This window comes from Bos taurus, chromosome 24 (assembly GCF_002263795.3).
Source record: "Bos taurus isolate L1 Dominette 01449 registration number 42190680 breed Hereford chromosome 24, ARS-UCD2.0, whole genome shotgun sequence".
Taxonomy (NCBI): domain Eukaryota; kingdom Metazoa; phylum Chordata; class Mammalia; order Artiodactyla; family Bovidae; genus Bos; species Bos taurus.
In genome coordinates this window covers 3,935,244-3,959,228 of record NC_037351.1, presented here as the reverse complement: position 1 = coordinate 3,959,228, position 23,985 = coordinate 3,935,244, and the positions used below count along the sequence as shown (strand labels likewise).

Sequence of the window (23,985 nt, the reverse complement as noted above, 5' to 3'; positions counted from 1 at the left end):
GACCCCTTGGCAGGCAGATTCACTGAGCCAAGAAAGTCCTTACTATATATATATATATATATATATATATATATATATATATATATATGTACATACATACACACACACACAAGGACATATATATATATTATATATAAAATTTCTTAACAAGACACAGAAAAACAATCAATTTTTCCCTATATTCTTAGATTCTCTAGCACACTGCATGACATAGGTAGGTGCTTTATAAACTAAGGCTATCACTGTTATTCTGGAGGACGGCATGGCAATCCACTTCAGTATTCTTGCCTGGAGAATCCCATGGACAGAGGAGCCTGGAGGGTTACAGGCCATGGGGTCGCAGAGTTGGACATGACTGAAGCGACTTAGCATGCATAGCATCACTATTATTAGTATCATCTAACGGAACAAAGTCTGTTTTACTGACAGCAACAGTATTACTGTGGCTTGGAAATTTGAGAACATCTCCATTTACATTTAACAGAATTTAAAAGGGAACTTTACCCTAAATGACTCATTTTATACATGAGGAAAATGAAGTCAACTTGACTTCCTGAAGGTCACTATACGATGTAAAGGTCCTGCCTGTCTCAGTAAAATAACGGATGATGGGGAACTGAAAAATAAACTCAGGTTTGATTACACTGCTCCAAGAAGGAAGACGAATGTCAAATTCCCAAGGTAAGAAAAGAAAGGTAGCAAGATAAATCAGAACTCAAAATCAACAGAACGTCTATTCCACATGGAAAACAGTGCTAGCTACTGTAACTGTTGAGAAATTCATCACCTTGTCATCCAAAAGATGGATGGTGGACTGGAAAAGGCTGACTGTAGAGTTTACAGGCGAGGTCCACCTTTCCTAGCTGTGTGATCTTGGGAATAGTTGACTCTTCTAAACTGCAATTTCCTGTTATGGGTGACAGACATATGAGGCTTCACGTAGATTACAAAAACAATTTGACCAGATAATATCTATGAAAAATATAAGACAGAATTTAAAAACGATTATCAACTGAATGTTCTAATTCAGAATCACTGATCTGGAGCTGGCCTTCAGAGTTGATTGAGAAGTTAAGAAGTTAAAATGTTAGTCCCTCAGTTGTGTCTCCCTCTTTGGGCTGTAGCCTGCCAGGCTCCTCTGTCCATGGGCTTCTCCAGGCAAGAATACTGGAGTGGGCTGCCATTCCCTTCTCCAGGGGATCTTCCCCACCCAGGGATCGAACCTGGATCTCCCATTCTGCAAGCAGATTCTTTACCATCTGATCCACCAGGTTGAGAAAGCCTATCATTGTAATACTATCTTGGAAAAACTCCACTTACTTAAAAATTATACAAAGCTGATTATTTAGGAAATTCCCCTCCCTATATCTTTGAGATAAAGTCAAAACTCCTTAGCAAGCTCTATCTTTACATTGATCCCAAGCGGGGCGGCACAGCGGCCCGCTCCTCTGCGGACTTTTCAAGCTGCGGTCCTCCTCTCTCCAGACGGACTTCTGAGTCTCCTGAGAAAAGGCTGTAAGCTTCAGGTCGCCCGAAGTCCCTAGGAAAGGGGCAGGAGGGAGCGGTGGGTACTAGGCTCCGTCGTGCCTGTCTTCCTAACCCTTCTTGCGCTGTGCCCTTCACGTTTATAAAAACGGTTCGGCGGGGACGTCTTCAACGCCCGAGGTGTCTTCGGTTTCTCTTGCCAAACCGGCCAACAACCACCTTTGGCATCTCTGCCTCCCTGTTAGTATCGGAATTCGGCTCGTGGCTCCGAGGATCCCTTTTTTTGAGGCGCTCGTCAGGTCTTCCTGAGTCCCTGGAGCCGCGCACGCGCCCGGCGCGGCAGAGACCCTGTCCCAGCACGACCAGCGCCAGGCTCCGCTTGGGCCCAGGGCGGCAGCCTCCCCCGGGAGCCAAGAAGGCGGGCGAGCAGGGGTGGACTGGTGGGCACGGGGTCGGGGGGACGGCGGACCGTCCGGCAGGAATCCGCTTGGGGAGCCCCGCAAACCCCGCCTTGCCCTCCGGGTCGGACGCTGCTAATCGTCCACCCTGATTGACCCGTGTCTTCCCTGGTTTGCAGCCGACCTCTCCGATTTTTCTGTTTTCCTCACTTGGGGAAGGGGCGGGACTTCCTGTTCCATAGCCCAGTGACTACCGGCAGGAGGCACCAGACTGAACACTGGAGATATACAGGCCCGCCGGCCCGTCGGGACAGGGAGGGAGAACTCGATGTGGCCTTCACTAGCCCCGGTTCCAAGATCCGGGGTTCTGGCCAAGAGGCCCGGCGCCCCGTCCCCGAACTAGTAGTCCTGGTAGCCGCCGGAAGTGGGGAGCGCCGAAGCCGGAAGTCCCGCCCCTTCCTCCCAGAGGGAAGACGGTGAGCCGGAGGAGTCAGTCAGAGGGGCGAGCGGGAGCGGCCCCGCCGGCAAACAGGTGAGCTACCCCCCGGCCGGGGCGGGGGGCGTGGGGGCGGGGGCCGTCCGGCGTCAGCGCGGGGCCCGGGGGCGGGGGCCCGCGGGCCGGGGCGCGGGCCGATGGGCGCCGGACGCCCCGCCGCGGCCCTTCGCTCTGCCTCCGCCCCCCTCCCCCCGCCTCCGCCCCTCCCGGCTCGCCGGTCCCTCCCGGCGCCGCTCCGACGCCCCCGACACACGCCCGCCACCCGCGCCCGGCTCTCCCCGCGGGGCTGGCTGTCAGCGCCGAGGCCGCGATCGCGCGCCCCCCGCCCGCGATCGGCGCTTGCCCCCCGCCGGGCTGCTCAGCAGGGAAGCGCAGCGCGCCCGGGCGCCGCGTGCCGGCCGCCTCCGGCCGCGCGCTCCCGGCCTCTCCGAGCCGCGCTGCCGCCGTTACGGACGCCGGGCGGGCGGAGCGCCGGAGGCCTCGGGGCCCGGCCGCTCAGGTTCAAGCCGCCCGGCCCGGGACACAGACCGCTCGGGCTGCCGGCCGCCGCGGGTCCCGCCCGGTGCAGCCGGCGGGCGCGTCCTCCGTGCTCTCGGGCCGCTAGCCGGGGACCCAGCCGGGCGCCGCGGGCCGCAGCAGCGTCTGACCCCTGTCGGCTGCGCCGCGGTGTGACGGCCCGGGTTGTTTTCCAGGGGAACTCTGCAACAGGAAGCCTGGGCGGGGTGGGCACCCACGCGCACACGTGCAGGACTCCTTCATAGAGGATCGTAGCCCTGGCGCCGATCGAGGGAGAACTTTACAGTTTGAGCCCCTGGAACTGGTCACCGCCTGCACCTGCCCTGCGGTGAAGTGTTTGTTAGTCCAGTGGGAAGACCGGACATATATTGATCAGAGCATCCTTAGGAGCTCGTTTGACAGATACTCTGTATGCTTCATTTAGCACAGCAGTCTTGTAGAGTAGGAATTATTCCCTTTTCACCAACGGAGACCCAGAGTAAACAACTTGGCCAAAGTTAACACCGGGGATTCCAATCTCAAATGTTTGTTACTCATTCTTTTTCAAGTTTGTGTTCAAGTCCTCAGTCACTAACTCGTGCCCGAGTCTGTGCGACCCCATGAACTGTAGCCCTCCAGGCTCCTCTCTGTCTATGGGATTCTCCAGGCAAGAATACTTCTCTCCTTCAGGGGATCTTCCCTACCCAGGGTTGGAACCCTGGCCCCCTGCCTGCACTGGCGGGCGTATTTTTTTTACTACGGAGCCACCAGGGAAGCCTCCTTTTCAAGTTTGCTCCGTGTGAAATGACGGCTGCCTAGTGTCGTCGGTGGTGAACACTAGGGCAGGGCATTCCAGTAGCTCGTGTCTTCTGATGTGGCATGTGAGACAGTTGTGATGATTGCGGACAGCGCAGTTGTTACTGGTACCCGCCCCCCCCCGCCCCCCTTTAAAAAAATTATTTTCGAATAATTTCAAATTTGCACAAAAACTGCAAGATTGGACAGAGTTCCATTGTTGTTCAGCAAAACACAGCCTCTGACTTGACTTAAACACTTCCTGCTTCCTGTCAGACACTCTTCTAGGTGAAGGAGAGATGAACGTGTTGCCCGAGATGATTTCAGGGCCGGTCGTGGAGACAGATACACAGACAGATACAGTGCCTGCTGCTCAGTGCTGAAGTGGAGCGCGGGCCCACAGCGGGAGTGGTCACTGCGGGGGAAGAGCGCTGAGAGCCTGCAGGGTGCAGCCTTGAGTGAGATCTGCAGGGTTAATGGGGGTTCCCTTGATTGATGGGACGTTTTCCCCAGCATTCATTCTAATTAGGTTTTATTAGAGGAGAGCTCTCCAGCCGTTATAAAACAGACTCTTCTAATCTGATTCTCCTCCCTCCCTCTCTCACAGCCCCTCAAAGAAGAGATCTGTTTCTCAGGTATCACAGGGTGTGAGAAGAATCCCGATTTATAAATCCATGAATAGGAGGATAAATTAAAGCCCTGTCATAATGGAAATACCTAAGACCAATACTTTTTATTATTTTTTTTTATATTGAGTTTCTCAAGAATGTTTATTACACGAATATTTTAAGAAATGAGAGTGGCACTTAGCTTGAAATGAAGGTGTATGTTTTAAATATAAATCTTAAAAGGTATCATAATTTACTGTGTGTGTTAGTCACAGTCGTGTCCAAATCTTGTGACCCCATGGACTGTAGTCTGCCAGGCCCCTGTATCCATGGGATTCTCCAGGCAAGAATTCTGGAGTGAGTTGCCATTTCCTTCTTCAGGGGATCTTCCTGACCCAGGGATTGAACCCAGATCTCTGCCTGCACTTCAGGCAGATTCTTTACCATCTGAGCTACCTCGGAAGCCCAATGTAATTTATCAGTCGATCAGTTTTTGGTGGTAGTATGATATGATATATAAATAATATATAATTTATCATTTTAACCATTTAAGTGTACAGTTCAGTGACATTAAGTATGTTTACACTGTGTAGCCATCATTACCATTTGCCTCCAGAACATTCTTATCTTCTCAAACTGAAACTTAATGAAATGCAGTACAAAAGATTCTTCCAATCAACAGTTTTTCATTTTCCTAAATAATTTCACTCTTCCAGGAAAGAATTATTGCATAATGTCTCACTTGTACAACATTTGCTTAGACCTTTGGTAATTACAACCCTCCTTGAGTTGTTATACTGTTTAGTGGAATAGCAAGAGATAATAACAGGCATTATGATTTTGGTTTTGAGTTTCATAGAGTTTATTGAAACAAAAAACATATATATTGGTAACATAAAGTCACAATAATTTTAAATACACAAAAGGAGAAATACTATTCTTGGCCTCTGAAGGAATAGTGGGGTTATCATACCAAGGTCCGGGGTCACTGGGATCAGGCTGATAGAAGCTTGGACCAGGACAGAGCCAAGCACGTGTAAGTGTCTGATATAAACTGCAGATGTAGGAAAAATAAAGACAGAGCTTATATTTACGTTGGTATAGCTTAGGCCAACGGAGAAGGCAATGGCACCCCACTCCAGTACTCTTGCCTGGAAAACCCCAGGAGGAGCCTGGTAGGCTGCAGTCCATAGGGTCGAGAAGAGTCCGACAAGACTCAGCGACTTCATTTTCACTTTTCATTTTCGTGCATTGGAGAAGGAAATGGCAACCCACTCCAGTGTTCTTGCCTGGAGAATCCCAGGGGCGGGGGAGCCTGGTGGGCTGCCGTCTATGGGGTCGCACAGAGTCAGACACGACTGAAGCGACTTAGCAGCAGTAGCAGCAGCAGCAGCTTAGGCCAAAGGTCTAGGAAACAAAACTTACTGTTTTTCAAGTTTGCTAAATGCTTCCTCCGATCTGATCACACTCATGAGAGGTCACAGAGCACCCTTCTTCTGAACTGTAAGGTGGTGTGTGAGAGTCCCATGCCAGAGACTTTGAGTGCCTTCGTCAGTTTGTGCTGCTCTAACAAAACACCGTAGCCTGGTAGCCGAGCCGGCAGACGTTTGTTTGTCACAGTTCTAGAGGTTGAGAAGTCCAAGATCAAGGTGCCAATTCCTGCTGAGGGCTCTCCCTGGCTTGCACACAGCCTCCTTCTGGCTCTGTTCTCATGCGGAGTGCGAGAGAACGCTGGTCTTTCTTCCTCTTAAGAGGACACCAGTCCCATCTTGGGAGCCTTGCCTTCATGACCTTACTAAGCCTACCTCCCAAAAGCCCCATCTCTAAATACTGTCACATTGGGCGTTAGGGCTTCAAATTATGAATTTGGGGTAGGGGTTGGGGGGCGAAAGTTACAACTCTGTCTATAGCAATGGTTTGTTGGAATTTTTGTTATTATGTGGAACTCCTCCAAAACAAACTTGATATAGAACAAATAGAAAACTGTAAAATCAGAGTTTATATGACTTTCATTAAAGCAAAGTTTATGCAGCTTTATTTAAAACAATGAAAAATATGACTCAGACCAGTTGATGAGAGGAAGAACTTTTGTTTCTTTTTGATGAAAGAGAAATATGTGAGACGCTGTGGATCTTTTTTTCACTTTTGGGCCTCATAGAGTTGTCACATTTTAGAGGGCATAAGGACTGTGGAAGTGAGCTATTTCATTCCCTCATGGTCTTAAGGAGGAGGCTGAACCCCACAGAAGCTAAGTGACAGATCTGTCTCAGAAATTAGTGGCAGAACAAGGATTAGAATCAGGCCTCCTGTTTCACAGGCCAATCTTTCTGCTCTTTGAAGCATCAGTATTTCTCAAATTTAAGGTGCATCGGAGTCACCTGGGGGGCTTGTGGAAACATGGATGCTGGACGTCACCCAGGGCCTCTGATTTAGCAGGTCTGCACAGGGTCTGGGAATTCTTACTTCTGACAGGTCCTGGGTGATGTTGAAGCTCTTAGCTTCGAGACCACACTTTGCGAACCTGGTCTCATGTGATGTTGCCTTTGATCTCTTATAAGAGGAGAGCAAGTAAACCACAGGTTTTACCAGCCTCACCTTTCCCCTTGTACTCATTACAAACAGTAATGCACCAATGTCATATGATTAGATGAAAACAGAAAGGACTAGACATGGAATATTTCTCCAGTCATTTTGGCATTTTCAGGGGTAATTTTTGTAGATGATTCTCGTGGTCAGAGACACAATTGAAAGGACATCATATAAATGGATGAAAATAGAAAGGACTAGACATGCATTATTTCTCAGAGTTATTGTGGCATTTTCAGGGGTAATTTTTGAAGATGATTGTAGTGGTCAGCTGCTGCTGCTGCTGCTAAGTCGCCTCAGTTGTGTCCGACCCCGTGTGACCCCATAGATGGCAGCCCACCAGGCTCCCCCATCCCTGGGATTCTCCAGGCAAGAACACTGGAGTGGGTTGCCATTTCCTTCTCCAATGCATGAAAGTGAAAAGTGAAAGTGAAGTCACTCAGTTGTGTCCGACTCTTAGCGACTCCATGGACTGCAGCCCACCAGGCTCCTCCTTCCATGGGATTTTCCCAGGCAAGAGTACTGGAGTGGGGTGCCATTGCCTTCTCTGCTAGTGGTCAGAGACACTTACTGTTGAAAGGGATACACTTCAGCTGTGATAGCCCCCAGTCTTACCAACATTCACACTGAAAACAGTGTCCAGACTGACTGCTGGATTGTCCGGGAGTAAAAAGTTACTTCCAGTATTGTTTTTCTATGCTTTTCTGTTTATACACTAAAATATTATTTTCTCGTATATCAAAATCTTGTCAGGCCCAAACACAGTTTGTGCCTATACTACTACTACTACCACTACTAAGTCGCTTCAGTCGTGTCCGACTCTGTGCGACCCCAGAGACGGCAGCCCACCAGGCTCCCCTGTCCCTGGGATTCTCCAGGCAAGAACACTGGAGTGGGTTGCCATTTTCTTCTCCAGTGCCTATAATAGATGTTAAAAAAATTTAAGTTGAATTGAATTAAAAAAGAGTAAAGGGGAAAATAAAATAAGGTAGGTCATTTATCTGGAAAGTTACTCTGCTATCTGCTGCTGCTGCTGCTGCTAAGTCACTTCAGTCGTGTCCGACTCTGTGTGACCCCATAGACGGCAGCCCACCAGGCTCCCCCGTCCCTGGGATTCTCCAGGCAAGAACACTGGAGTGGGTTGCCATTTCCTTCTCCAATGCATGAAAGTGAAAAGTGAAAGTGAAGTCGCTCAGTCGTGTCTGACTCTAGCGACCCCATGGACTGCAGCCTACTAGGCTCCTTCATCCATGGGATTTTCCAGGCAAGAGTACTGGAGTGGGGAGCCATTGCCTTCTCCGACTCTGCTGTCTAGATTATCCCATTTATGGACTTCTATTGAATAATTGTCATTTATTCTGGTGTAAGCCTTATTTGTAATTGCTGCGGTTTTTTAGCACAGTTATTGGAAGAGGTAGAGTATTTTAATGTTAGAGTTAATGAGTGGTCCCCGTACATTTTTACCTCTCGTCTTAAATAATTTTTAAACGCTTTTTACTTTGAAATAATTTTGGAATTACAAAACAATTTCGAAAACAGTCTAGAGAGTTCTATAACCTTCCAGCCAGGTCCCTGATGTTACTATCTTATGTAACCAGAGCGTAGTTAGTGAAACCAGCGTGTTGATACAATGGAAGACTATATTTGAGTTTCAGCTCTGATGTCCTTTTCCTGGTCCAGCATCCATTCCAGGACCTCCTTTGCACATAGTTACCCTGTCTCCTACAAGGAGATCCAACCAGTCCATCCTAAAGGAAATTAGTCCTGAATATTCCTTGAAAGGACTGATGCTGAAGATGAAACTCCAATACTTTTGGCTACCTGATGCGAAGAACTGACTCATTGGAAAAGACCCTGATGCTGGGAAAGATTGAAGGTGGGAGGAGAAGGGGATGTGACAGAGGATGAGATGGTTGGATGGCCTCACTGACTCAATGGACATGAGTTTGAGTAAGCTCCTGGAGTTGGTGATGGACAGGGAGGCCTGGCATGCTTCAGTCCTTGGGGTCACAAAGAATCGGACACAACCGAGCGACTCAATTGAACTGAACTGAACTGATCATGTCTCCACAGTCTCTTCCAATCTGTGGCAGTTCCTTTTAGGTTTATATTCTTTGGCCTTGATACTACTGAAGAGTGGTGGTGATGTTGTTGTTCAGTCATTAAGTTGTGTCTGACTCTTTGTGACCTCATGGACTGCAGCACGCCAGGCCTCTTTGTCCATCACCAATTTCTGTAGTTTGCTCAAACTCATGTCCCTTGAGTCAGTGATGCCATCCAACCATCTCATCTTCTGTCGTCCCCTTCTCCTGTCTTCAAATTTCCCAGCATCAGGGTCTTTTCCAATGATTCGTCTCTTCGCATCAGGCAGCCAAAGTATTGGAGCTTCACCTTCAGCATCAATCCTTCCAATGAATATTCAGGACTGATTTCCTTTAGGATTGACTGGTTGGATCTCCTTGCAGTCCAAGGGACGCTCAAGAGTCTTTTCCAACACCACAGTTTGAAAGCAACACTTCTGTGGCGCTTCTGAAGAGTCCTGGTCAGTTCTTTTGTAGACTGTTAGTGAGTTTGAATTTGTGTCATCTTCTTTCAGGATTAAATTGAGGGTTAGGTGTTTTGGGCAAGAATACCCCAGTGGTGAAGCTTGCCCTCAGTGCCTTACACTGGAGTGCACGTGATGTCAATATATCTTATCAGTGGTAAATGTTACCTTTGACCTCTTGGTTGAGGTGGTATCTGACATTTTTCTGTGCTCTATGGTTAAACATTTTCTCTTCATAATTATTGACCCTTCTAATGACTGATGTTGGTGCATAAGTTTGAAATAAATGAACATCTCATGTCAGAATCCTTTGAGGCTGACGTGAACCGTGGGAGATTTCTTGGGAGGCTTCACTGCATTTGTTAGACTCAGACAGGAGGAAGGGCAACGGTGTCGCTGTTGGGAGACCAGTTACTGGCTCAGTGACTTGTCTGTGATCTCAGTCAGTGTCCGTCTTGAACTGGCAGTGGTGGAAGCTGTTTGTTGGAATTGTGTTGCTATGGTTCTGTCTTAGGTGTGTTTTCCAGTGCATAGCCTTCCAGGATCGGCTGCATTTCCTGAAATCTTCCTGGAGCTCTGTCGTGGGAGATGGATGGTCATCACAGGGCCCCACCGCCCCTCATCTCCCCCTCATCTCCCCCTGCCCACCCCTGGCCCACCCTGGGGCACTGGGGCATGTGTTCTCCTGGCTGATGAAACTGCTGGCTGTATTACACATCTCCACCTGTAACTTGGCTTTGCTTTCGAAATGTGTGTGCCTGTAATGTCCCAGCCCGAGTCAGCTGGAAGATACATACCTGCTTTGTCTCCTCCCCGGGCCTGAATGCTGCTAGGAGGCAGGGAACAGACCTCTTTCTCTTTAACCAGTAACTTGCTTGGTACCTGGTATAAAGAGACACTCTATAAATATATATGACTATGCTGTGAAAGTGCTGCACTCAATATGCCAGCACATTTGGAAAACTCAGCAGTGGCCACAGGACTAGAAAAGGTCAGTTTTCATTTCAATCCCAAAGAAAGGCAATGCCAAAGAATGCTCAAACTACCACACAATTGCTCTCATCTCATACGCTAGTAAAGTAATGCTCAAAATTCTCCAAGCCAGGCTTTAGCAATACGTGAACCATGAACTTCCAGATGTTCAAGCTGGTTTTAGGAAAGGCAGAGGAACCAGAGATCAAATTGCCAACATTCGCTGGATCATCGAAAAAGGAAGAGAGTTCCAGAAAAACATCGATTTCTTTTTTATTGACTATGCCAAGGCCTTTGACTGTGTGGATCACAATAAACTGTGGAGAATTCTGAAAGAGATGGGAATACCAGACCACCTGACCTGCCTCTTGAGAAACCTATATACAGGTCAGGAAGCAACAGTTAGAACTGGACGTGGAACAACAGACTGGTTCCAAATAGGAAAAGGAGTACGTCAAGGCTGTATATTGTCACCCTGCTTATTTAACTTCTATGCAGAGTACATCATGAGAAACGCTGGGCTGGAAGAAGCACAAGCTGGAATCAAGATTGCCGGGAGAAATATCAATAACCTCAGATATGCAGATGACACCACCCTTATGGCAGAAAGTGAAGAGGAACTAAAAAGCCTCTTGATGAAAGTGAAAGTGATAAAGCTCAATATTCAGAAAACTAAGATCATGGCATCTGGTCCCATCACTTCATGGGAAATATACGGGGAAACAGTGGAAACAGTGTCAGACTTTATTTTTTTGGGCTCCAAAATCACTGCAGATGGTGACTGCAGCCATGAAATTAAAAGACGCTTACTCCTTGGAAGAAAAGTTATGACAAACCTAGATAGCATATTGAAAAGCAGAGACATTACTTTGCCAACAAAGGTCCATCTAGTCAAGGCTGTGGTTTTTCCAGTGGTCATGTATGGATGTGAAATTTGGACTGTGAAGAAAGCTGAGTGCCGAAGAATTGATGCTTTTGAACTGTGGTGTTGGAGAAGACTCTTGAGAGTCCCTTGGACTGCAAGGAGATCCAACCAGTCTATCCTAAAGGAGATCAGTCCTGGGTGTTCATTGGAAGGACTGATGCTAAAGCTGAAACTGCAATATTTTGGCCACCTCACGCGAAGAGTTGACTCATTGGAAAAGACCCTGATGCTGGGAGGGATTGGGGGCAAGAGGAGAAGGGGATGACAGAGGATGAGATGGCTGGATGGCATGACGGACTCAATGGATATGAGTTTGGGTGAACTCCGGGAGTTGGTGATGGACAGGGAGGCCTGGCATGCTGCAATTCATGGGGTTGCAAAGAGTCGGACACGACTGAGCGACTAAACTGAACTAAACTGAAAGGAATGTTATGTGTGCATTTTGTAACTGTTTTTGTGAATGTTCCCAGAATACCGTGAACGTTTCCCCACGTCATTGCAGCTCTGAAACATGCACAGAGTTTCAGTGTGGACGTGACACAGCAGCTTTGTTAACCAGTGCCCGTCACCGGGTATTGGGTTGCTCCCAAGTCTTTGTTTTGTAAAGACGTCCATGGTACATATCCTTAACATATCCTTAAACACGTATTTTGTCCAGTTATTTCTTTAAGGTAAATTCTGTAGAGTCATTAGTAGCTCAGAGAAGATAGACGTTTGAAAGTTTCTGATTATCAATTGTAAAATGACCCTCTAGAAAGGTTGTAAAGGTTTATATGCCAACCAGTACTACTGAGAATGTGTATTTTCCCACACTTTCCCCATTTCCCCAATGCTTAACTCTCTCTTGCTCTTTTTTGTTTTTGTTTTAAGAATAAGATAACATTGAGTTTATGGGGGTATTTTTTTAAACTTACTTTTTAATTGATGGATAATTGCTTTACAGAATTGTGTTGGTTTCTGCCAAACTTCAGCTTGAATCAGCCATAGGTATGCCTTTGTCCCCTCCCTTCCATCTCTCTTTTGGGGTATTTTTAAAGATTCTGTCTGAAATGTGGTGGCTAGGGATCATATTCTGACTAATTTGCTAAACCTTCCAAGTTTGAACTGACATTGAACTGACAATGTCCAGTTTTTTGTTTGCCTCAATGAGAGATCAGTATAAACCTCAGTAAAGTAATGATTAACACCTACCACTAGTTCATGTGGGACACATTTGGTGTCTAGTAATGGTTGGCTGTGACTGTGGCCCTTACTAAACAGGGGCCTTCTTATCCATGGGATGCATTTCTAAATCATATCACTCACCAAAGTCAGTTAGAGGCTTACAGATAGAGGGCAGAGCTGTGAAACCTTTATAAGACAGTGTAGGGAATAGTTCTGTTACTCTGTTAGAGGGAAGAGGTTCTTCAACAAATCGTAGTAGGTGCAGACCGTAGAGGAAAAGATTGATGTTTGACAACATTCGTATCAACAACTTTTGTTTATTGAAAGAAACCATCAATAAAATGACCAGAAAAGTCACAAGTGAGAATAGGTCTTTTCAGTACATGACTGTATGCGGTGCTCAGTTGTGTCTGACTCTTTTGTGACCCCATGGGCTATAGCCCCCCAGGCTCCTCTGTCCATGGAATTTTCTGGGCAAGAATACTGGAATGGTTGCCACTTCCTTTTCCAGGGGATCTTCCTGACCCAGACATTGAACTTGAGTCTCCTGTGTCTCCTGCATTGCAGGCAAATTCTTTACCACTGAGCCACCAGGGAAGCCCAGTATCAATAATTAGAGAAATGCAAATTAGTGCCATGGGGTCGCAAAGAGTCAGACACGACTGGGCCACTAACACACACATGCCTTTATTATTCTAGCATATGACGGTCTTGAAAGCAGGAAAAGTAATTGCATTTTGTTTTAATTCTAAGGACTGTATCTTCCATTTCATTAGGAAGTGGTCATATCATGCTGTAGGATTTAGGAAGCCATTACTTCTTTGCTTAGGTTGCTAAGAAGGGCACTTTTGAGAAATCTGCCCCCCCCCCCCTTTTTTTTCTTTCTTACCTTTGATAACTTTTTTTTGAAGTGTCATATGTATCCCATATTATGAGGACTGTTTTTTAAATAAACATTACTTACGATGTAAACCTTAATTTAAACCATCATGGTGTGACAGTTGCTCCTTGAAATGAGCAAGTATAGGGACAATTAACAGATGGTTCTAGAAGCCTGAAGTCAAATTGCATGGCCTGTGGAACCAAATAGCTCTACTATTTTTGTTTGATATTCAGAGTGCTGAAATTGTCTAAAACATGGGAAGGGTCAAGCATTTGTAATTATGTAATGTCATCCTTTCTAGTAGAGCCAGCCCCTCACTAAGGAGCTGACAGCCCGAGAGAGCCCTTCCATAGTGGGATGTCTGCATTTCAGACTCACGTAGCGCTTGTTGAAGGTCCCTGACGGACACACGTGGAGCGCAGGCCTCTTCAGATGGAGTTTAGGTGCTTCAGCTCTTCTCGTTTCAGCTGTATTTTGCTAAAGCGAGACATTCTCAGTCCTGATTCTCAGTGCTTTTCAGTGTATCTGATGTTCACACTTCTCTTTTGTTTTCCCTTACATGCTGTACATTCCCCCTTTTGTTAAAAAACAGAGTAGTTTTAGATAAAAACGAGCAAGGTAATAAGAAACCTCCTTGGGAAAAGACATTGCTTAACACGGTTGGAGTAACACCAGTATGATCATCCAGTGTAACCAAAGCCTAGCCTACTTGTCAGTTACTAAATATAGTGAAATATGTGAGTTTTAGACCTGCAACAAGCAACAAACCACTCCTTCCCAAGTGTACAGTTCAGCTGTGAATTATTGTGAATTAGGGATCAGAATTTGATATATCGTTATTGGATCAGTTATTATAGAATGAGGAATGACAGCTTCATAGGACTGTATAAAATTATAAAACCGTTAGAATTTAAACCAAGGTGTAATGTATATCTAAAAATAGTCTAGAAAATTCAGATCATTCAAGGAGAGGTAGTGGAAATTATAGTCTTTCAGAAAATGAGATCGAGTGGCTTTCATTAAGAATCTTCAGGGTCCATAATCTGGCTTCCCATGGGGTGGTGTTTAAAACCCTAGTATTTCAAGGTGGCAGATTGAGGCAGTGTTTGCTGAAAGTCACTTTCGGGATAATGTGTGGCCAGTTACTAGGTGGAGAAGGCAATGGCACCCCACTCCAGTACTCTTGCCTGGAAAATCCCATGGACAGAGGAGCCTGGTGGGCTGCAGTCCATGGGGTCGCTAAGAGGCGGACACGACTGAGCGATTTCACTTTCACTTTTCACTCTCATGCATTGGAGAAGGAAATGGCAACCCACTCCAGTGTTCTTGCCTGGAGAATCCCAGGGATGGGGGAGCCTGGTGGGCTGCCGTCTATGGGGTCGCACAGAGTCGGACACGAGTGAAGTGACTTAGCAGCAGTTATTAGGTAGGCAAATGAGACTGGAATCTGGTGTGGGGGCCCTGTTTAGGGCAGTACATTTTTCTCCACCCTGACTCACCTTTTTTGCTCTCCTCTCCACCTCAGCTCTGTCTGGTGAATGTGTGTTAAGTATACAGGTTTTCTTGAGGTTAGGAGGGACTTTTAGCCAGTGGGCCCAAATCTGCCTCATCAGAGTCAACGAGGGAGCTCTTTAAAACCACAGGTTTTGTCACCACCCCAGATATTAGAATCTTCCACATGTAGGCCCAAGGGATTCATGTTTTGATGATTAGCTAAATTTTCCAATGATTGATATTGTCTGTACGTCTGTTTTACAAATATGCAACTAATGGCTCTCTAAGTATGCTCTTAAAGGGCCACTGTATTTATCAAATCAGGATTTGGGAAGTCTCATGAAGACCAAGCAATTGAACAACAGCAACAAATAAAGACCAAAAACCTTCATTGATGGTAGAATGGCTAGTACTGCGATTATTTTTGGATTGGTGGCAGGGATGGCTAGCTGTCCACCTAACTCAGGCCTTCCCTTCCACGCGGTCGGGTGCACGTCTCCAGGGGACATTTTTCAGATTTTCTTGCAGCGAAACAGGAATGAGTGGAAGTGGCAGATGCTGCTTGGGGGACAAGGCTTTTAAAGAGGCAACGCCCTGCCTCTGTGTTGCTTCTGTCAGGGGGATGCAGAGAATGGGCGAGCTCTGAGGCAGAGCATCCGGATGGAAAGCGCCAGGATCTGCCTGCCTGCCAACCTGCTTACCTGGAGCACTGGCCTGGGGAGTTACAGGAGTGAGATGTGAACCTGGATTTGAGCTGTGTGCAAATCCACTTCTTACCGCGATTATGGAAGTAGGGCGTTAGCTTCTTGTTAGGGTGATTCTAGCTGCTGTGTGTGTGCTGTGCTTAGTCACTCAATCGTGTCCGACTTTTTTCGACCCCATGGACTTCAGCCCTCCAGGCTCCTTTGTCCATGGGATTCTCCAGGCCAGAACACTGGATTGGGTTGCCCAGCCTTCCTCCTTCCCATCCCAGGGATCAAACCCAGGTTTCCCGCATTGCAGGCGGATTCTTTACCGTCTGAGCCACCAGGGAAGCCGTGGTACTCAAATCTAAAGGAAAGCTCTGAATGTGTAGAAAATTAATATTTTGTAGTTTTCATTCTCCACATATTGGGTTGGCCAGAAGGTTCATTTGGGGTTTTCCATAAGATCATACAGAAAACTTAAACGAACTCTTTGGCCAACCCAATATATAATTCTCTTATTTAATTCTCAGAATGTTTAATTCCCAGTATACAGAGTTAGGACATTTCGTTGGCCACAGTGTTTTCTGAGAGGTGTCATCGAGGTGCCAGTACTCACGTGTGAAAACTAGGGAGTGAGGCCGCCTGTGAAGGCTTGCCAGTGGAGGGGCGGGGACTGACTTTCCAAACACCCTGATTTACTGACAGGTTTAGAGCAGAGAACTCTTAACTATTTAATTGATTTCATAGAATATAATGAAAAAATTAGTAAATGAGTAAGATATATGTAAGCAGTTTTCCATACTTGAGTTGTTTTACTCTTTCATTGTTTTTGCTATATTTTATGCCATAGTATTTTACCTAATTTTTTTTTTCAAACTGAGCCTTGTCATAAGAAGTAACACAGGTGGAGTCATAGGCTGGTATCTCATTTTTTCCCTAAAACACTTGCTAAAAACACATACTTAAGAATCCTTCTTGTGCTACTGCTGCTGCTGCTAAGTCACTTCAGTCGTGTCTGACTCTGTGCAACCCCAGAGACAGCAGCCCACCAGGCTCCCCCATCCCTGGGATTTTCCAGGCAAGAACACTGGAGAGGGTTGCGATTTCCTTCTCCAATGCATGAAAGTGAAAAGTGAAAGTGAAGTCGCTCAGTCGTGTCCGACTCTTTGTGACCCCATGGACTGCAGTCTACCAGGCTCCTCTGTCCATGGGATTTTCCAGGCATGAGTACTGGAGTAGGGTGCACCTACTTCTCCACCTTTTCGTGCTAGGTAACTTTATTGAAGGCCACTACTGTATTTCTGTCATACTTGGAAATACCATTCACATGATGAGTACTCTTTAGTGTCTTCAGTGCTTAACCCACAAGGTTCTGATGGAAGTGAATGCACTCAGCTGGGAATCGGCAGGCCTGTGTGTCTGGTGGGGCTTTGGGACAGCGTTTTCCTGTTCACACCATAGACTGCTATCAGTACTCTATTTGCTACTGGAAGTAGTCATTAGAAAGTCAGTTCCAGAAACCTTGGTTCCAATTCAAGGGAAAATCCTATTCATCTAGAACCATTCTCTATACCAAAACCTATATCAGTCAGGGTTTTCTAGAGAAAGAGAACCAACAGGATGTATGCATGCTGTGTGCTAAATCACTTTCAGTCGTGTCCGATTCTTTGTGACCCCATGGACTGTAGTGCACCAGGCTCCTCTGACCATAGAATTTCCCAGGCAGGAATACTGGAGTGGGTTGCCGTACCCTTCTCCAGGGGATCTTCCTGACCCAGGGATTGAACCCAAGTCTCTTGCATCTCCTGCATTGGCAGGTGGGTTCTTTACCACTAACGCCACCTCAGAAGCCTGATAGGATGTATACAGATATATATCAGAGGGGATTTTTTTTTTTTTTGGTAGGCATTGGTCAGTGTGAATATGGAGGCTTGGAAGTTCCATAATCTCTCTGTAGCATGGAGAAACAGGAAAGCTGGTGACAATTCAGTCTGAGTTTGATGGCTCAAAAACCATGAGCGTTGATGTCAGAGGAGAAGGTGGATGTCCTAACTCAAGGAGAAAAAACAGATTTGCCCTCTGTCCACTTCTCCATCATTTTGTTCTATTCCGGCCCTCAACAGGTTGCGCACTGCCAACCCACACTGGTGAGGGAAGATCTTTATTCAGTCTACTATTCAAATGCTCGTCTCTTCCAGAAACATCCTCCCAGATGTATCTAGAGAGAGTATCTTACCAGCTCTCTGTGCAGCCCAGAGCCATACACACAGTTAACTATCATAGTGCTTTTGGTCAGCTGACCTAGGATGCCCTTAATGGCACGTTTCCTGCCACCGGAGGATCCAGTCTGAGAACACATATCACATTTTGTTGTCGTGTGTGTGTGTGTGTGTGTGTGTGTGTGTGTGTGTGCGTGTGCGTGTGTGTGCTCAGTCGTGTCTGAGCCCGTGGACTGCAGCCTGCCAGGCTTTTCTGTCCATGGAATTTTCCAGGCAAGAGTACTGGAGTGGTCGCCACATGTCTCCTCAGCCTCCTGTAATCTGGAACATTTCCATAGTCTGTCTTTGTCTTTTACGACACTGACACTGGTGAAGAATGCAGTCCTCCCCACTTTTTTTTTTTTTTTTCATTTTCAAATAAAGCATTCCTCGCTCTGGGTTGTCTGCTGTCTCGTCTCGGTTAGCTGCGGGTTCGCTGTTCTCAGCTGCAGTGAGCCCAGGCATCCTACCCTCCTCAGGGTGCTTGTCTGCAGGCAGCCCATGTCCACCTTCACCACGGAGGTTACTTTTGATCACCCCTGCAAGATGTGCTGGTGTAGCCACTGTGCAGTTACTCAATTTGCCATCTTCCCTTGCAACAAATAAGCAGTGTAGGGAGATGGTTTAACGCCACTCAGATATTCTGCATATCAAAGTTACCCCCCTGGACTTGGCATCCATCTTGCCTGATACCGTTTTTGTCAAGTGATTTTCTGTCCCCTGCAGTCCCTCTGCATTTACAGGCTGGTCCTCAGCATTGCTCTAAACAGAGCTGTGCCTTTGCCCTGTCAGTCCGTCCGTTTGTGTGTCTGCTTGCCTGTCTGTCTCCCAGTCGTCAACATGGACTTCTTCGTTCCTACCTTTAACGGTACTTAATTATCGCGTACCTACCATGCCTCAGGCCTAGACCCCGCCGATCCTCAGGAGCCCAGGGTCTATTCAGTGGGGATGGAATGGGAGGCCAAGATGTGGGTGCCAGCTGTGCCTGTTGTTACTGGGCCGCCTCCTCCTTTCTGAGTTTAGTGGGCAGTCCAGTGGCCACAGGGAAATTTCTTGGTATCCCTGGGTGTTTGACTGAAATTAGACCCCAAACATCTCTGGTTTTTGCAAGTCACCCCCTAACCTTCCTTTTATTTGTGGTGTTTTGATTCTCAATTTAGTCCGAGAACCACAATCATAAATGTATTCCTACCTGGGGGCTTGCTCTTCCTTTCTTGAGAGGAATCATCATTTTCCATTACTTAACCATGTGTAGGGACTTTTTTAAAGTTTCCCCCATTGTCTTCCTCCCAAAGTAATATATGTAGGAAAGCATATAGAAAAAATCTGGGAAGAAGAAGGAAAAATTACCTGTAATTTCACTATCCAGTGTGGGTGTGTGGGAAACAATTAACCTTATTAGATAACTAGCCTTGATTAGAACTATATCCATTTTTAAAATTTAATGATGACATTTTTTCTTTTCTAAATATACTTTCTTAACACTCAGGTCTTTGGTACCTAATAATTTATATTCCAGCTATCTTGAGGCATGATAATTTTATATCATGTGTTAGCTTATTGACAGTTGGAATTAATGTTTTCCAGATTTCTTCCAAAATTAGTAGTTGTTGTCTTTTTTCCCCTGGCAGTTCTTTGATTAGTCATTGTGTTAATTCATCTCTTCTCAGTGGACCTTGATGAATCTAAGCAAGAACAGTGTAGAATGTGTTTTAGCTGTTTTTAAAGTTAGTTTTCCTCCATATTTGTATTTTGGAAGTAGCTTTTTTCTTCATATTTTTCCTGCTGGAATGAAAACCAGTTTCATTCTTTTTCTTCTTGTTGAGTGGTCACCAGTTTTTACTATCAGTGAGAGATTTTCTCATGGAATGTAGAAATCTTACATGGAATGAGGAAACTAGGGCTCAGAAAAGTTAAATATTCGTCGTGTGTCCTGCAGCGTGTTGTTGGAATACTTGGGCCGCCTCACTTGTTCTTTCTTTTTTTTTTTTACTGGAGTTTTACATTTTCAGTGTCCATCTATTGTGTTTCTTTAATTTTTTCCTCCTAGATGTCTTCCCTTCCTCAGCATTCGTGCGCTGTGTGCTTTATTCTTTTGCCTTTTGAATAAGATGAAAGGAAAATTTAAGGAAAAGTATACTAACTTTTATTATAGAATGCTTTTCTTTATGGCTGCATTATAAATTCTTGAAAATAAAGGGTCTAATGGAAATGCTTAATGAGGAAGGAGGGGCTCTGTCGCATGTACCCACTCCCCCCTTTTTAGTGAATAGACCGTTTAAACTAAATTAAGTAAAGGATATAAATTCTGTTGTTTCAGTTTTAATATTTCATGACTGATTTTATAGATGAAATTATATTTTACAATAAATAGGGAGAAGAATTTATACAGCCTGTTCTATTTGATGTGAAACAGCAAATCCCATTTCTCTGTAGCTGTAAAGAAAATTCATTATAATGTCTTTAGTTGTAAGAGATGGTTTCATTGTGATTAGTTACATTGATAATAAAACAATCTTTTCAAATGGCATGGGATACAAATGATTCTGTGTGTCTTCTTTTAATGGTACTGAATTTTTTCTTTTTCTTCTTTACTCATAGAATCTTCATTCCCTTTACTGTTTTTCTATTCCACTAAGAATTTCCTTTCTTAAAAAATCAAAACAATTAGAAATACTAGTGAAAGATTTATAAGAGATATATTAAATTTTAACTTTCCAGATAAAATCTTCCATGCAAGAAAAGGTACCTTTGTCAGAGATGGTTGATATAACATAGTCATAAAATTAACTTTATTACCAGATCAATTAATGTATTTGGAAAATAGTACTTGAAGTGTAGGAAGATTTTAAAAAGAGAAATAGCTGGCTATTTAGAAGGCTGAGCTAATTTTATAGTTTATTTTTGTTCTGTGATTTGTTTTTTGTTGGTATTAATACATCCTCACGAGCAATGTTGGAAAGGTGACTGTGTTTGCTAATGAAAGGGATGATGATCTACTTATTCTCCCTCTTAGTATGACTTTTTAGTGGTTGTTTTGTGCAATCAAAACTTAAGAAATATTCTGTTTTTTAACTTGCATACAGAATCAGATGTTTGAAACAGACCATGCTTCCCTGGTGGCTCAGATGGTAAAGAATCTACCTGCACTGCAGGATACCCAGGTTCAATCCCTGGGTCAGGAAGATCCCCTGGAGAAGGGAATGGCCCCCACTCCAGTATTCATGCCTGGAGAATCCCATGGACAGAGGAGCTGGAGGGCTTCAATCCATGAGTCACAAAGAGTCGGACACAGTTGAGCGACTAACATTTTCACCCCGGAATAGAAACAACATTCTTTTCTGACTTGAGTGAGAACTTTTGTCTCCATCTGGTAGTTTACCTTACGCTGACCTTTGGGCTCAGGAGCACATAGTTCGAGCCTGCTTGTCTTCAGTCTGTCTTTGGACCTCCTGGGAAGGTTCTCTTTAGGATTAAGCTCGACATGCATGTGAGATGCTTTGGAGGCGAAGCTTAATCAGGCACAGGCCCTGTGATCAGAGACTCCGGCAACTCCTGAGCTCGGACACCTCCTGCTAGTGGGAGGTGAGGGATCGACCTGTCTCTGGGCCCAGAAGGACTGTGACGCGTGCAGCCTTGATGACCCATGGCTCTCCATGTGTTTACTGCATGGGCCACCTCCGCAGGTTGGGGGAATGTTAGATAGATTGTGGGCTGCTATCATCCCAAGTCCAGCTGGCAAGGAGCTTCTGGTTACTGTTAGCTCTGAGGCAGGTCTGTGGTACAAATAATTCTATGGGCCTATGAGAATGAAAACCTTCATCTAACACGAGCAGGTCTTTCGGAAACTTTAACTTTTCTTTTATTCTATACAAATCTAAATTTAAAACTCTCTCTACCTCATCTCTTTAATAACTCTTGATTTTATTATACTGCTTTTTCATTGTAATGATCAATGATCTGATTTTGGTAGTGAGAGAAGCATGAATGTAAATGTCACTGTCTTAAGTTCTAAAATCTTCTTACACATGTTTGACAGGAATTCTGGTCTTGATATGCATTTCAGAGTGTAATTCTCTTAACATTTGTTGACCTCCTCCTGTGTAGTAGCTTAATACTCTCATGTTAATACAGAAGATTCCTATTAAAGGTTGGAGCATACAGAAAAGGAAATTACGTATAAAATATATATGCAGGAGGGGTGCACTTGAGCTGCATCTGTTTCTGACAAGGTGGGAGAGAGAGAACTGGCACTATGCTAGTTGTTGTTTAGTTGCTAAGTCATGTCCGACTCTTGGGACGCCGAGGGGACTGTAGCATGCCAGGCTCCTCTGTCCATGGGATTTCCCAGTAGTCTAGTGCCCTTCAGAGAATTACATCAAAATCCTGGGGCTTAAAGAGAGTGTCTGTGTGTCAGGGGTTCGGGGGTGGGCTCACCTGGGGGCTTCTGCTTCTGCAGTCAGTCATCTGAAGGCTCGCCTGGGGCTGGAGGAGCCTCTTCCGGTCGGACGGACAGCTCACTTGCTTGCTGTCGGCAGTTGCTCCTTCTGGCTCTGGGTAGGAGGCTTCAGTTCCTCTCCACCCGCCACCCCCCAAGCATCCCTGGCTGCAGGGTGTACGCTCAGCAGGGCTCGCGCTCCCCCAGGCGGAGGGGCAGTGGAGGGAGCAAGCCGCAGGCACAGGGCCTCCTAGGAGGTGAACACCTTCACTTCCATTCCGCTCTGTCCCTTCCAGCAGGTCCGCAAGGCCAGGCCACACCAAGGGGACGGGATCAGCTCCGCCCTTTAAGGAGTGTCAGAGGCGTGTGTGCACTCATTTTAAAGCACCACATGAATTTATCTGATTGGGGAAAGGTACAAGTGTATGAACATAACTGAGGAAAGCCTTGCAGCCAGTTGTTGGGCAGTGAGGAGGTGGGTGTTATCGGACCCAGGCGTTCATGTTCTGATCCAATTGTGAATAAACCACAACTATATTATACACCCATTTGTGGTAAATTGCCTCCAGTGTTATGTAGTAAATGCATTTTAGGGTGTTAAGTTATACTCTTTTCTCATGGAAGATGTTATTCAACTTGTAAGCATTTTCATAGAAAGTGATATTTTTGTCAGCATCAGATAGTTCATTTTGTGGTCTCAGAAACTGATGAACGGCAACTAATGCTTCTGAGTTTCTCGTTAACAGACAACACCTGGACGTGGTGGTACCATATTAAGTTACTGATAGTCTAGTGGTAAGAGACATATTTTCAGTAAAAAGTCCAGTTGACAACGGTAGGTTAAGGAAGAGATCTGAGTAGTCCACTAACTTCCCTTTGTTCTCGCCTCAGCTGTCACTGTTGCCTGTGGAGCAGGCTTGTGGGCCGCTTTACCTGCCCTGCTGTGTCCTTCCAGGCCTGAAGACAAAGGGGGAGAGACGCTGGGGAGTTTCTGTGTGTGCCTGCCTGCCACACGCGTCCCCACACTGACTGTGCTTGTGGCCTGCTGCTGGCACAGTGGGGACCTCATGGTGGCCGCTGGGTAGGTCCAGGAAGGACGCAGGGTGAGAGAGCCCCGGGTGGGCACAGGGCGGGGCCTTCTCGTGGGGGTGGCCTCACCGTGCTAGTGGGAGATCGCGCGCGAGTGTGGCGAGACTGCTCCGGCTCGCCTGCCGCACACTCAGCCCAGGAGACAGACGGACGGGGAGAGAACCGAGGTCAGGATGCGTCAAAGTGGAACCAAAGGGGAGAAAGTGAAGGGGAAGACTTCATGCGTGCTGCCCACAGTAACGCAAGCATATGAAGTGGTCCAAAAACTGGTTATGTTTCTCTACTGCTTTCTGAAACACTTAAAAAAAAATGCTGAAAATAGTTCCTGTGAGAAATGGCCACCAGATGTCATCATAAGGCTGCTATTGATTTGTTTTATTATTGTTCTTAAAAAGTGTATGAATGTTTTGATTTCTTTGCAGCATCTTCTTTTTTCTTTTTAAACCTCAACAGAGAATATTTCAGTTAATAGTAAGGATTTTCTTTTGGGATAGTTTCTTAGTGAGCTAATAATTTTTTATAGGTAAAATTGAAGATCACGATATTCATTTCAATTCAGTCGCTCAGTCATTTCCGACTCTTTGCAACCCCATGGACTGCAGCACACCAGGCTTCCCTGTCCATCACCAACTCCAGGAGTTTACTCAAACTCATGTCCATTGGGTCGG

General features: G+C 45.8%; 2 protein-coding genes across 3 annotated transcripts in view; both read left to right on the top strand.

Annotated features, from left to right (window-relative positions):
* The first annotated feature begins 665 nt into the window (after positions 1-665).
* Positions 666-3,051, top strand: LOC112444151 (basic salivary proline-rich protein 2). The gene is made up of 4 exons (XM_024984428.1): positions 666-681; positions 1,731-1,917; positions 2,063-2,294; positions 2,350-3,051. The coding sequence occupies exons 1-4, from the start codon at positions 666-668 to the stop codon at positions 3,049-3,051; spliced, it is 1,137 nt and encodes a 378-aa protein (XP_024840196.1).
* Positions 2,348-23,985, top strand: part of ZNF407 (zinc finger protein 407) — a 385,365-nt gene continuing 363,727 nt past the window's right edge. The window contains exon 1 of one of the 2 annotated variants that reach the window (XM_005223947.5): positions 2,348-2,415. The gene's annotated coding sequence lies outside the window, so the exon portion shown is untranslated. Of the gene's footprint in view, positions 23,310-23,985 lie in introns of both variants that reach the window. The other variant, XM_015460033.3, reaches the window with a different exon arrangement.